This window comes from Malaclemys terrapin, chromosome 3, assembly GCF_027887155.1.
Source record: "Malaclemys terrapin pileata isolate rMalTer1 chromosome 3, rMalTer1.hap1, whole genome shotgun sequence".
NCBI lineage: Eukaryota > Metazoa > Chordata > Testudines > Emydidae > Malaclemys > Malaclemys terrapin.
This window is the reverse complement of record NC_071507.1, coordinates 81357593-81370443: the sequence shown is the minus strand read 5'-3', so window position 1 is coordinate 81370443 and position 12851 is coordinate 81357593. Positions and strand designations below refer to the sequence as shown.

The following is a 12851-nucleotide window of genomic DNA, read 5'->3' as shown; positions in this document are numbered from 1 at the left end:
ATTTGAGTGTTTTTGCAGCATTACTGTTCGGGGGGGGGGGGGGGGGGAGGTAATTCCCTAGGGTTTTAAAAAAAAATATTTGATCAGTCAATCATCATATTGACACCCCAAATGGTCATCAGCTGGGTTAGAACGCACTGAGCTAAAGGAGCATTGTCATCCTCTCTGTGGACCAGTCCTAGAGAGGGATGAGACACTTTAGCAGTGAGTTGCACAGATGTTTACTGACAGCGGAAGAACAGTCAGACTCAGAATCTTGGTTACATTCTAGGCTTTTTGTCCCAATCTACTCCCCTGCTCCTGGTCCACCTCTTGTCCCCTCTGAATTCAAATAAGGGGCCTTCCTCCTTTACACTGCCAGGCCCAGTAAGGAGAGGAAATCTCTATCCTTTCCGTTCTGGTGCCTAGACCCAGAACCAATGTGGCCCAGAGCAGCCCAGAATGTTTAGGGAACTTAAAGAAACTGTAGCAAGTCTGTTTTGAGCACATATGAACAGATTTTTTTTTCAAAAGCTTAAAACTAAGCCAAATTTAGGCAGATTTTCATGGGACAGCAAGACACATCCCTGATACAAACGCCATCTTAACAGGTGGTGGTGGTGGTACCAGAATATACGTATCTATTTATACAGTATACACACAGATCACACAGTAGTTGAGAAGAGCAGTAACACTGACAAAATGCATTTATAAAGCCTCATTCACAAAGAAACAACAAGGCATTGCAGAATAAGTATTGATACCAATATTTTAACAATTGAAAACAGCGCAAACTGCTTTAAACTCAGTTTTAAATGCTAAGGCAGATTTTGTGCAGAAGCTAAATTCTTGGTAGTCCCAGCTACACATAAAAATAAATACAAATCAAGTTATAAAACAAGTGATAAAGAGAGAAGCAGGATTTTGGCAGTTACAGGACATTTATTCTATGAAAGAAGAGCACAATGGCAATAACATAGATATGACAACCAGCAACATTTTTGTCTAAATATTATGTTTAATGTTAAGTCTTTAGTTCTCAATTATAGTTTCACATTGATGAAATAACCTATTTGAAACAAAACATTTCCTTGTAACAAAACTAAAAAAGTATTTAAAGTAGATGTTTCTGTGCATTTTTTTCCTTAAATATGTATCCAAAAAGATGATTAAATTTAGTTTAAAAAGGAACACAGTAAGCATCAGTACTGACAAAGTTCAGTACTAGTAATGAAAATATTCCAATTGAACAACCTTTGCCCGCCATCTAGTATAATACATATGAAAATTCCCAAATGGAAAAGGCAAGATGTATACTTCTGTACCTAACCATACTCCAGCTGAGTACTTGTCAGTGTTCTTTGCGGATTATAGTGCACACAGTCAAGTCATTCAAAGCCTTTTAATTAATATTAAAGTCTTGCAGTCACAAGTTTCCTTATTGGTATCCGAGAATCTAAGGATGAAAGAGAAGCACATACATTGATTAGAAGGCTACATCCAATGAAAGCTGGAGTTAATCATGCAAGCAAGAACACTTTAAAAACAGCTTATTTTTCATTCAGATCTCACATCAGTATTTTTACTGCATATATTGTAATGCGATACCAGACAATGTGACTTTCAATGAGAATTAGGTATATAACTGTTCTTTGTGACTTTGAACATCTCCCCATAAATACATGTTTAACTAGTATACCAATAAGAAATACACTTACCAAACATTTCTGCTGTTTTATTGAGTGCCTCTTTGTTTACAGTGTAAGTAAATCCATTGGTCCTAGATAAGGAAAAACAAAAACAAAAAACAGTAATAAGGCCGGTTATTCTTTTGGGATGGGAAAATCAATTTTACCCGTATAATCAGCTCTAAAAGGTCTGCTGACACATCACAGATGCTCTTTGAAAAAGCCATACTACAGAGGGATAGGTATGCTTCTAGACCATATTTTTTCTCCTGTATTTCCCTTCCCCTGTTGTTTTATTATATGAGTTTTAACTACCCATCTGAAATCAAGTTAGATCTTGAGCTAGTGTAAATCATCATACCCTGTTTCCCCGAAAATAAGACAGTGTCTTATATTAATTTTTGCTCCCAAAGATGCGCTAGGTCTTATTTTCAGGGGATGTCTTATTTTTCAGAAATGAAAAATGCCTTATTATCGGTGGATGCCTTATTATCGGGGAGGTCTTATTATCGGGGAGATGCCTTATGTTACAACGAGAGGCAAAACTGTAAGTAGGCCTTATTTTCAGAGGATGTCTTATTTTCGGGGAAACAGGGTAGCACCACTGACTTCCGTGGAGCTACACCAATTTACCTCAGCTGAGGATGTGCCTCATAAAAGTTTATTTTTGTAACATATCAGAGGGGTAGCCATGTTGGTCTGGATCTGTAAAAAGCAACAAAGAGTCCTGTGGCACCTTATAGACTAACAAATGTATTGGAGCATAAGCTTTCATGGGGGAATACCTACTTCGTCAGACGTCTTGCGTTTCTATTCACCTACGAAAGCTTATCTTCCAATACATTTGTTAGTCTATAAGGTGCCACAGGACTCTTTGTTGTTATTTTTGTAACATCACAGCTAGGTGCTGTGGAAAGGCTGATACCACAATAGCAACAGTACCTCGCACTGATGTATTCAAAGTGCTCTACTAGTCTTAACTAATTCATCCTTAGCACCCCAGTGATGTAGGAAAGCATCCCTATTTTACACTAGCGTTCCCACCAGTAGTTTGTTGGCAGTCTTGATTGAAATCTGAGTGTTTGAGCTAGAAGGTCACCCAATCAAAGAACTAAGATAGCACACAACTAAGATCGCAGAACAAAGACCGGATTATTCACAATAAATTGGATACATCATTTGGTCAACTGTGACTAGTATGCAAGTTTGTAAAAACGTGTCTATTAACAGACTATTCATAAAAGGGAAAAGGGCTAAATTTGCCAGGTAATCTGCTCACTGCAAACTGTTTGCCCTACTAACACCATAGGAAGATCCATAATATATTTGGAATTTATAAAATATGAACACATTTATGTGTATACACACACTATTTTTTATAGCATTAGCTGATTTCATATTTTATCAGTTAACCCTAGTATTTATTCATAATTAGAAATGTTAGACAGTGTAGCTTAAATTCATGTAACTTGCAATGCTAAAGCAAAAGTCAACACTATGGTACAGTCAGAATGAGCCGTTTACTACATTGCCTGTATACAACAGTAATTTGTGTCTCCATTTTAATAAAAAGGAGATTAAAAAAACCTAGCTATTTTAAAGTGTGTTACAAACAATCTACGCAAACAGAGCAGAATCCTGTTTATCCAAAGGTCTTGGAGGAAAACACTTCAAACCTCAAGATAAAAAAGCAATGGGGTCAAAAGATTTAGAAGCCAGCTAGTGAACTTTGTAAATTCTGTATTTCAGATCCCATAATACTAATATAGAATGAAGAGATGCCATATTTGGGGAACTGGCGCATACAAAGAAGGTGCCAACTTTGTGACTCAGTATGACAGTGGGGGGTATCCCTCTACCTCGATATAACGCTGTTCTCGGGAACCAAAAAATCTTACCACATTATAGGTGAAACCGCATTATATTGAACTTGCTTTGATCCACTGGAGTGTGCAGCCCTGCCCCCCCGGAGCACTGCTTTACCGCGTTATATCCAAATTCGTTTTATATCGGGTCTTGTTATATCGGGGTAGAGGTGTATATAATCAAACTTTAGTTGGCTCAAGTTCAGAAAAATCAGGGTTGTAATATATTGTTTAGTATTTTATAGTTCAACCATTAAGATATCAGATAAAAGAGTCCGATGGTTCTATACGTGAATTATGATATACTAACAGAAGTATCTCCAATGTATAATCACTCATTGCAATTGATAATTACATTAGATCTCATCCTTGGATCTAGTCAGACTCATAATGACAATACATTGTCTGCATTTACCTTCCAACTTTTGTGTCCAGACCCCAGCAAAATACTTTTACTAATAATATTCTTGCAAACCCAAGGGCCTCTTCTATTACTTACGTTTTCATCCTCTTCACTATATCTAGGCGCACAAAAGCTGCCAGGGCATTTTTCTGCAAGTCAGAAGACAAGACTTCATAACACTGAGTGCTTCCTACAGAGAAAGCATAGGGGGCAATTAAAAGTCCATTAATCACTCAAACTATTACATACGTAAGGTATCACAGCACCAACACCACCACACAAAGCAAACGTACCTGTCTCAAGAAGCTGAAAAGCAAAGTTACGGATTCCAAGTATAAACTGCTTTTCGGTAAAGGCCTCTTTTGTTTCTTTTGAAAGATATCTGCTGATTATCTAAAAAATAAAATTTAAAAAAGTGTTCAAGCTTTTCCTCTTATTCTGTAACTTTAATTGGTCTTTAATTACAAGCAAATATTTTTAAAGGAATAACATATCCTCCTAATAATCAATTTGGAAGATATATTTTTAGTAGGCTGACAAATATAACATTATGCAAAGCATTAGAAAATTTTAATATTATTTGGGTAATCATAACAAGAATCTTAGTATATAAAACAAGACTGAATAATAAATCATATTAGAAACTGGTTTATGGTCCTTGTCTTTGAAAAAGTTGCCTCATTGTCAAAAGTGACATTCCTTTTCAGCAACATCCCTTTCACAGATGGGGAAAGTGAGATACCAAAGTCAAGTAACCTGTCCTAGGTCAACAGTGAGTCAGTGGAAGAGCCATCAATAGACGAACAAGCATGTGGACAAGGGGGATCCAGTGGATATAGTGTATTTAGATTTTCAGAAAGCCTTTGACAAGGAACCTCACCAAAGGCTCTTAAGCAAAGTAAGCAGTCATGGGATAAGAGGGAAGGTTCTCTCATGGATTCGTAACTGGTTAAAAGATAGGAAACAAAGGGTAGGAATAAATGGCCAGTTTTCAGAATGGAGAGAGGTAAATAGCAGTGTCACCCAGGGGTCTGTACTGGACTCAGTCCTATTTAACATATTCATAAATGATCTGGAAAAAGGGGTAAACAGTGAGGTGGCAAAATTTGCAGATGAAACAAAACTACTCAAGATAGTTAAGTCCCAGGCAGACTGCAAAGAGCTACAAAAAGATCTCAAACTGGGTGACTGGGCAACAAAATGGCAGATGAAATTCAATGTTGATAAATGCAAAGTAATGCACATTGGAAAACATAATCCCAACTATACATATAAAATGATGGGGTCTAAATTAGCTTCAACTACTCAAGAAAGATCTTGGAGTCATTGTGGAGAGTTCTCTAAAAACATCCACTTAATGTGCAGCGGCAGTCAAAAAAGCAAACAGAATGTTGGGAATCATTAAGAAAGGGATAGATAATAAGACATAAAATATCATATTGCCTATCTATAAATCCATGATACGCCCAGATCTTGAATGCTGCGTGCAGATGTTGTCGCCCCATCTCAAAAAAGATATATTGGAATTGGAAAAGGTTCAGAAAAGGGCAACAAAAATGATTAGGCGTATGGAACGGCTGACGTATGAGGAGAGATTAATAAGACTGGGACTTTTCAGCTTGAAAAAGAGACGACTAAGAGGGGATATGATAGAGGTCTATAAAATCATGATGGGGTGGAGAAAGTAAATAAGGAAGTGTTATTTACTCCTCCTCATAACACAAGAACTAGGGGCCACCAAATGAAATTAATAGGCAGCAGGTTTAAAACAAACAAAAGGAAGTATTTTTTCACACAATGCACAGTCAACCTGTGAAACTCCTTGTCAGAGGATGCTGTGAAGGCCAAGACTATAACAGGGTTCAAAAAAGAACTAGATAAATTCATGGAGGATAGGTCCATCAATGGCGTCCTGAGCCTGTTTGCCAGAAGCTGGGGATGGGCGACAGGGGATGGATCACTTGATGATTACCTGCTCTGTTCATTCCCTCTGGGGCACCTGGCATTGGCCACTGTCAGAAGACAGGATACTGGGCTAGATGGACCTTTGGTCTGACCCAATATAACCATTCTTATGTTCTTATGACCCTGGCCACTATGATCTAGCCAATAACTGACACGGTTTCACAGTGGTGGGAATTTGCTATCCTCTTCTAGCATATTTATTTTATTTAAGAAGTGTAAAGAGTTATTTTGTTTTGGTAGGCTTCGTGGGACGGGAGTAGAATTAAAATAGACATTGACAGGGCAAAGAATTCCCACGCAGGCTTTGGCCAAACATACAACCAACTTCTGCAGTTTGCATACTATCCACTTACATATGCTAAAGAAGTCTTCCTTCTAAGGACTGACAATTAGCCCATTGACAACAGATTCCCTGAGGGAATGATTTGCAAGGGAGGGGGCTAGAGCCAAGGGAACCACGGAGCCTACCCTTCCTCTTTTGGCTGAAAACTTTCTCATTTATTTTTGACTTGGGTGCTATTTGCGCTGGGACCTAAACAGGACAAGGTGTTTGTTGCTCTGGATTGCTCTTCTTAAATAAACTGCACTTCACAGGGCCAGAACACCAACCCTCACATGCAGATTCACTTATATAAAAGATACCACAGCTCCAACTAGCCTGTCACAAGAACCTTAGCACTAAGTTAATTACCCTGTAATTTTTTTTAAAATCTGTGTCAGGAGAGGGAACCAATCTCTTCACATCATTAGATAAAACTTACTACTGCTATGTATCTTCTCCCTTCCACTCCCACCCATACTAACACTTAGTGTTTCTACCATAGAAGAACCATGACTCATGCCATTCCCCATAGAACTTGTGAGTGGGGGGACAGGAGAGAGTAGGTGCGAACTTTGTGAAGAATCGTGTACCTGGTAACCTTCCATAAAAGGCCTGAACAGAGCTGCCAAAAAAACTGCTACAGAATTTCCTCTCTCTGTAACTAAGATTTCCTGGGGAGTCACTTGAATTACATCACATTTTGTAAGCAGAAAACATCCTTCTTCAAAGTCCTGTGGGGCAAAGGAAAAACAGTGTAACTGGTACTTTTCCCAACTAGGACAAGTGCAGCTAAGTCTCCTCATGAAAATAAAGCATACAGCTACCTTCAGGCTGCCACTGAAGTTTCTGAAAGAAGTTTTCTAGACACTCTCAGGTATACCAAGAATCAATTTCTGAACAGGTATTGAGTTCATATTTTCACCAAGTTTATATTCTCAAACTGGGAGGCCTCATAATATAATGGCCTCTCTATCTTCACAGGAAGGCCTCTGGGACCTTGTCTTGTCTAGGAAAGAAGTTGGCATTACATTAGCCTATATCACTTCATCCAGGACTTTGCCCCAGTATGACGGGAGTTAGCTGGTCGTGATCAACCCTAGGCTCTCCGCTAGCAACAATGACAACCATCTAACATAAAACATGTTAAAAGCTCTCTAAAGTAGGGACCATGCCATGGCTGAAGTGGAGTTAGTTATCATAAGGTAAAACGAAATTTCTTTTCCTACTTAAGATAAGGGGGAGATTTTCAAAGACATAAACAACATTTAGGCACCTAATTCCTATTGAAAGTCGCACTGTTAAACAATAATAGAATACCATTTATTTAAGAATATTTGGATGTTTTCTACATTTTCAAATACATTAATTTCAATTACAACAGACTACCAAAGTGTACAGTGCTCATTTTATATTTATTACAAACATTTGCACTCTAAAAAACAAAGAGAAATAGTATTTTTCAATTTCCCCATTACAAGTACTATAGTGCAATCTCTTTATCATGAAAGTGCAACTTACAAATGTAGAATTATGTACAAAAAATAACTGCATTCAAAAATAAAACAATGTAAAACATTAGAGCCCACAAGTCCACTCAGTCCTACTTCAGCCAATCACTCAGACAAACAAGTTTGGTTACAATTGGCAGGAGATAATGCTGCCCATTTCTTGTTTACAATGTCACCTGAAAGTGAGAACAGGCGTTCACACAGCACTGTTGTAGCCGGCGTCGCAAGATATTTACGTGCCAGATGCGCTAAAGATTCATACGTCCCTTCATGCTTCAACACCATTCCAGAGAATGTACATCCATGCTGATGATGTGTTCTGCTCAATAACGATCCAAAGCAGAGCGGACTGACATGTTCATTTTCATCATCTGAGTCAGATGACATCAGCAGAAGGCTGATTTTTCTTTTCTGGTGTTTCGGGTTCTGTAGTTTCCGCATCTGAATGTTGCTCTTTTAAGACTTCTGAAAGCATGCTCCACACCTCGTCCCTCTCAGATTTTGGACAGCACTTTAGATTCTTAAACTTTGGGTTTAGTGCTGTAGCCATTTTTAGAAATCTCACATTGGTAAGTTCTTTGCGTTTTGTCAAATCTGCTGTGAAAGTGTTCTTAAAACGAACATGTGCTGGGTCATCATCCTAGACTGTTATAACATGAAATATATGGCAGAATGTGGGTAAATCAGAACAGGAGACATACAATTCTCCCGCAAGGAGTTCAGTCACAAATTAAATTAACGTGTTTTTTTTTTTAAACGAGCATCATCAGCATGGAAGCACGTCCTCTGGAATGGTGGCCAAAGCATGAAGGGGCACAGGAATGTTTAGCATATCTGGAACGTAAATACTGTACCTTGCAATGCCAGCTACAAAAGTGCCATGCAAACGCTTGTTCTCACTTTCAAGCAACATTGTAAATAAGAAGCAGGCAGCAGTATCTCCCGTCAATGTAAACAAACTTGTTTGTCTTAGCGATTGGCTGAACAAGCAGGACTGAGTGGACTTGTAGGCTCTAAAGCAGGGATCGGCAACCTTTGGAACGCGGCCCATCAGAGAAATCCGCTGGCAGGCCTGGACGGTTTGGTTACCTGTAGCGTCCGCAGGTTCAGCCGTTCCAGGCCAATGGGGGCTGCGGGAATGTGCTAGCTGCTGCTTCCTGCAGCCCCCATTGTCTTGGAATGGCAAACCATGGCCAGTGGGAGCTGCGATCGGCCGAACGCTGCAGGTAAACAAACCGTCCCGGCCCGCCAGCGGATTTCTCTGACGGACTGCGAGACAAAGGTTGCCGATCCCTGCTCTAAAGTTTTATATTATTTTGTTTGTGAGTGCAGTTATGTAACAAAAGAAAAATCTACATTTGTAAGTTACACTTTCACGATAAAGAGATTGCACTACAGTACATGTATGAGGTGAGTTGAAAAATACTATTTCTTTTATCATTTTTACAGTGAAAATATTTGTAAAAATATAAAGTGAGCACTGTATACTGTTTTCTGTGCTGTAACAGAAATCAATATATTTGAAAATGTAGAAAAACATCCAAAAATATTTAATAAATTTCAATTGGTATTCTATTGTTTAACAGTGTGATTAATCGCAATTAATTTTTTTTAATTGCAATTAATTTTTTGGGGTTAATCACGTGAGTTAACTGTGATTAATTGACAGCACAAAATCTGAGTTCTCCAATATATACAAATTTTAGGATTTCTTTCACTGTATTAACAGAATTTTTAGAAATTTAAGACTACTTTCTCTTTTTTCTATGTCAAAATATATTCACACTTCTACACCCTTTGTAAAACTATTCTAGGGGACTTACAAATGTAGTTAGGAATTAAACTTCCTGAAGACTTTTGAAGTGAGAACACCTCAGATCTGCACTCTAAAATCCAAAGCATTTTTGACACACCATATATCGAAAGGATTGAAGGGACTGTAAGAGCGGTTCTTTGTAGTTCCACCATAATTAAGCTTTTCGACAACCAAATACACAACACTTTTAATCTGTGTTTCCAGTATAAACACTTCCTTCAAGTTTGGTGCCATGGTGTGTGTTTTTTGTTTTGTTTTATTTTATTTTAAGAAAACATTACTTGAACCTTTAAGTTAACATATGCAGTCACATAAGCAACCTGGAAGGGTTTCTTTTTTGTATTGAAAAGCTGTGGCTATTTTAAAATAGTACAAATGCAATATAATAATTTGTTACTTTTGTCTAAAGTGTTTACGTAACTTATTTTTTGATTAAAATAAAACTTGGGCAGCTATTTGGGCCCAATCCCTGAACTATTAAATATCAAAACTTCCATTCACTTTAATTTCAGTGGGAGCAGCAAACATATAGCATCACCTAATTCTTCTTGGTATGTTTTCTTTTGAACTAGAAGTCTCAGAAGACATTACATTAAGTTGTATTTACACTATTGCATACTTTATGTACTGTATATAGTTACACAAAAGGGCCAGTCATGACCACATTGAAAGGGCAATAACTAGTTTTCTTAACAATGACTTTTTAAAATTCAGTAATATGCACTGTATTTATGCAAAATGCATGAATCAATGTTGTGCACCATGATAATAAAGACATAGTAGTAAAACATTAAAATAGTGAATATAATTTCTGCAGAGAACAGAGCACTCATTCTATTGTACACCACAATGACTAGTCTACCACAACAGCTTTTTAGAAGTGAGTGAAATATACTAGAATTCCTGGGAGCATTTATGTAGGCAAATGCTGCCACTGCACGCTGGAATTTAACCAGAGCATCAGGATTAACACAATTTACTCTCATGAAAAACAAAGCAACCCCCACCCCCCACCCACCACAGTTTCTTTCACAATCCACAAGAGGTCAGGACAGTAGTTTTACATCTCACCTGAAAGAGTGTTCTTTCAGCAGCACAAGCCCTTTAATGCTATATGGAGAAACTGCTGCAAATCTTACTCATGGTAGAACTTGGCATTCACTGAGTGACCTACACTTGGTTTTCCTTTGAGACGTTCTTCCCAACTCCTGGTTAGATGAAATCTGACAAATCTCAGGCTCAAAGAATTTGCCACAAAACTAAAGCTAATCCATCATGTACCCTTATTTATTTACACAGGATGATTTACCTTCAGTGCAATGCCAGGGAAGAAGATGAACTCATCAAAAAAAATGTCTCGCAAGAAGTTGAAGCAGCTATAGATTTCCTCTGGATGGGGGAGGGGGAGGGGGGGGGAGGAAGAAATAAGGTTAAGGATATAACATTGTTCATTTAAGTCATCTGTAAAATAAGGGGGGGAAAAGCCTTCAGTGTAAGAGGAAACTTCTAACAGGGCACTATTAGCACAAATGTTTGGACAAAAAAAAATATGAGCATGTACACAGAGACTGATTCAACTTGAAATAGTATAATCTATATACTTTATGCAACTAATCTTAAAAAAGGGAAAAAGTTGGTTGTTTTTGTGCAATCTCCTGAACATACAGGAAATACTGTAGATGTTTAAAATTAATCTTTGCCAAAACAAACATTTTCTGTTTAAAAAAAAAGTTATCGCAAGTACTAAACAAGGGAAAAATACTGACTGCTACAATATTTCACTGACACAAGCAAGGAGATGGAGAGAGCTTTACAACTAACTGCACTCTATGGGGAATAAATCTAGGATGTGCTAGAGTATCTGTACATACACTCAAAACACCTGAACAGTCAGAGCAAGGCCACATCCATACTAAACTATTCCACAACCCTATTAAATAGCATTCAGACCCTACTAAAGGAAGTATCTTGTTTCAAATACTGTTCCATATACCACAACTGGTGTGGAAAACTATTTACACTGTTTGCAGTAGTTGATCCTCCCAGGCAAACTCCAAATGCAAATCAGAATGCCAACAAGAGAAAGGCCTGCAGGGTATCTACTTTCAGGTCAGTAATATGTTGCAGATCAGTATAAATAATGTCAGGAATCATGAGAGTCACATTACCTTGTCCTGTGACTTAATACATTGCAAAAAGATCTGCTATGGTTCCTGGAGGAATGCTGTAACATGGCTGTGAAAACGGATTAGCTTTGTGCTAGTGTGAACAGGGCATTAAAAAAGCTGCAAAAAAATAAAAATCTGATGCCAGTGGGCCTCACTCTGAATGTTGGTGTAAGTATTCAATTTGATTAGCATCCCGTGACATCAGCAGGCACTCCAGGTGCCCAACACGTTTGAAAGTCAGGTCAAGCTCCTTTATAATACGTTAATATTATGAAGTTACCTTTTCTGAAACTTTGCGTCATCTGCAATGCTACTGCCACCAGAGATGGGCGCACAAACACATTTAGCAACTGGTTCCTGTAGGCTCCGCACATGAGGATGGAGAGGGCCTGTTTAAAAACAAGATCCTCTGTAGCTCCATCCTCCATTCCCACGTCATTTAAAACCACTTGGCCATTGACAAGGCTCACAATGTTGGAGTGCAGGGCAAGGCTGGACGTGACTGCTTTCTTGGCACATAGATTATCTAGTAAAAAGACATAACACTCAGGCAAATGCTAAAGGAAAAAGTAAGTGCAGAATGTATAATATTACATTATATTTTGCAACCTAGAATAATTTACACCTCTAGGAACACTTAGAAAACTATTCCAGGATGATCCATGTTGGAAAGAGGCAGAAAAAAGCATAGGGTGAGGTGGAGAGAATAATTTCAGACATTCCTGGAACTACAACCTAGACCTTATCATTAGGGTCCTACCAAATTCACGGTTCATTTTGGTCAATTTCACAGTCATAGGATTTTAAAAATAATAAATGTCATGATTTCAGCTATTTAAATCTGAAATTTCAGTGTTTAATTTTAGGGATCCTGACCCAAAAAGGAATTGTGGGTGGGTCACAAGGTTATTGTGTGGGGGAGGGTTGGTTGTGGTATTGCCGCTTTTACACTTCTGTGTTATACCAATAGAATAAAAACCAGCAGGATTTTATTAAGAGGGATAAGGCAAAGATGCCACATTTATTGTAAATATACTGATAAAGCAAAAGATAAAAGTAAACAACGTTGTTTGACTACTTATTTTTTATACATACACACATACATACATTATATATATATGACTATATATAGAGAGA

The 12851-nt window shown here is 37.9% G+C and overlaps 1 protein-coding gene across 3 annotated transcripts in view; it reads right to left on the bottom strand.

Annotated features, from left to right (window-relative positions):
* Positions 1-668: 668 nt before the first annotated feature.
* The window catches only part of GNPAT (glyceronephosphate O-acyltransferase), a 52649-nt gene continuing 40466 nt past the window's right edge, over positions 669-12851 (bottom strand). For all 3 annotated transcript variants that reach the window (XM_054022932.1, XM_054022933.1, XM_054022934.1), the window contains exons 10-16: positions 11995-12240; positions 10856-10935; positions 6813-6953; positions 4229-4328; positions 4032-4125; positions 1698-1759; positions 669-1435 (exon numbers count right to left, since the gene is read on the bottom strand). In XM_054022932.1, coding sequence (XP_053878907.1) covers positions 1392-1435; positions 1698-1759; positions 4032-4125; positions 4229-4328; positions 6813-6953; positions 10856-10935; positions 11995-12240 — 767 coding nt within the window. In that variant the 3' untranslated portion in view covers positions 669-1391. The remainder of the gene's footprint in view (positions 1436-1697; positions 1760-4031; positions 4126-4228; positions 4329-6812; positions 6954-10855; positions 10936-11994; positions 12241-12851) is intronic.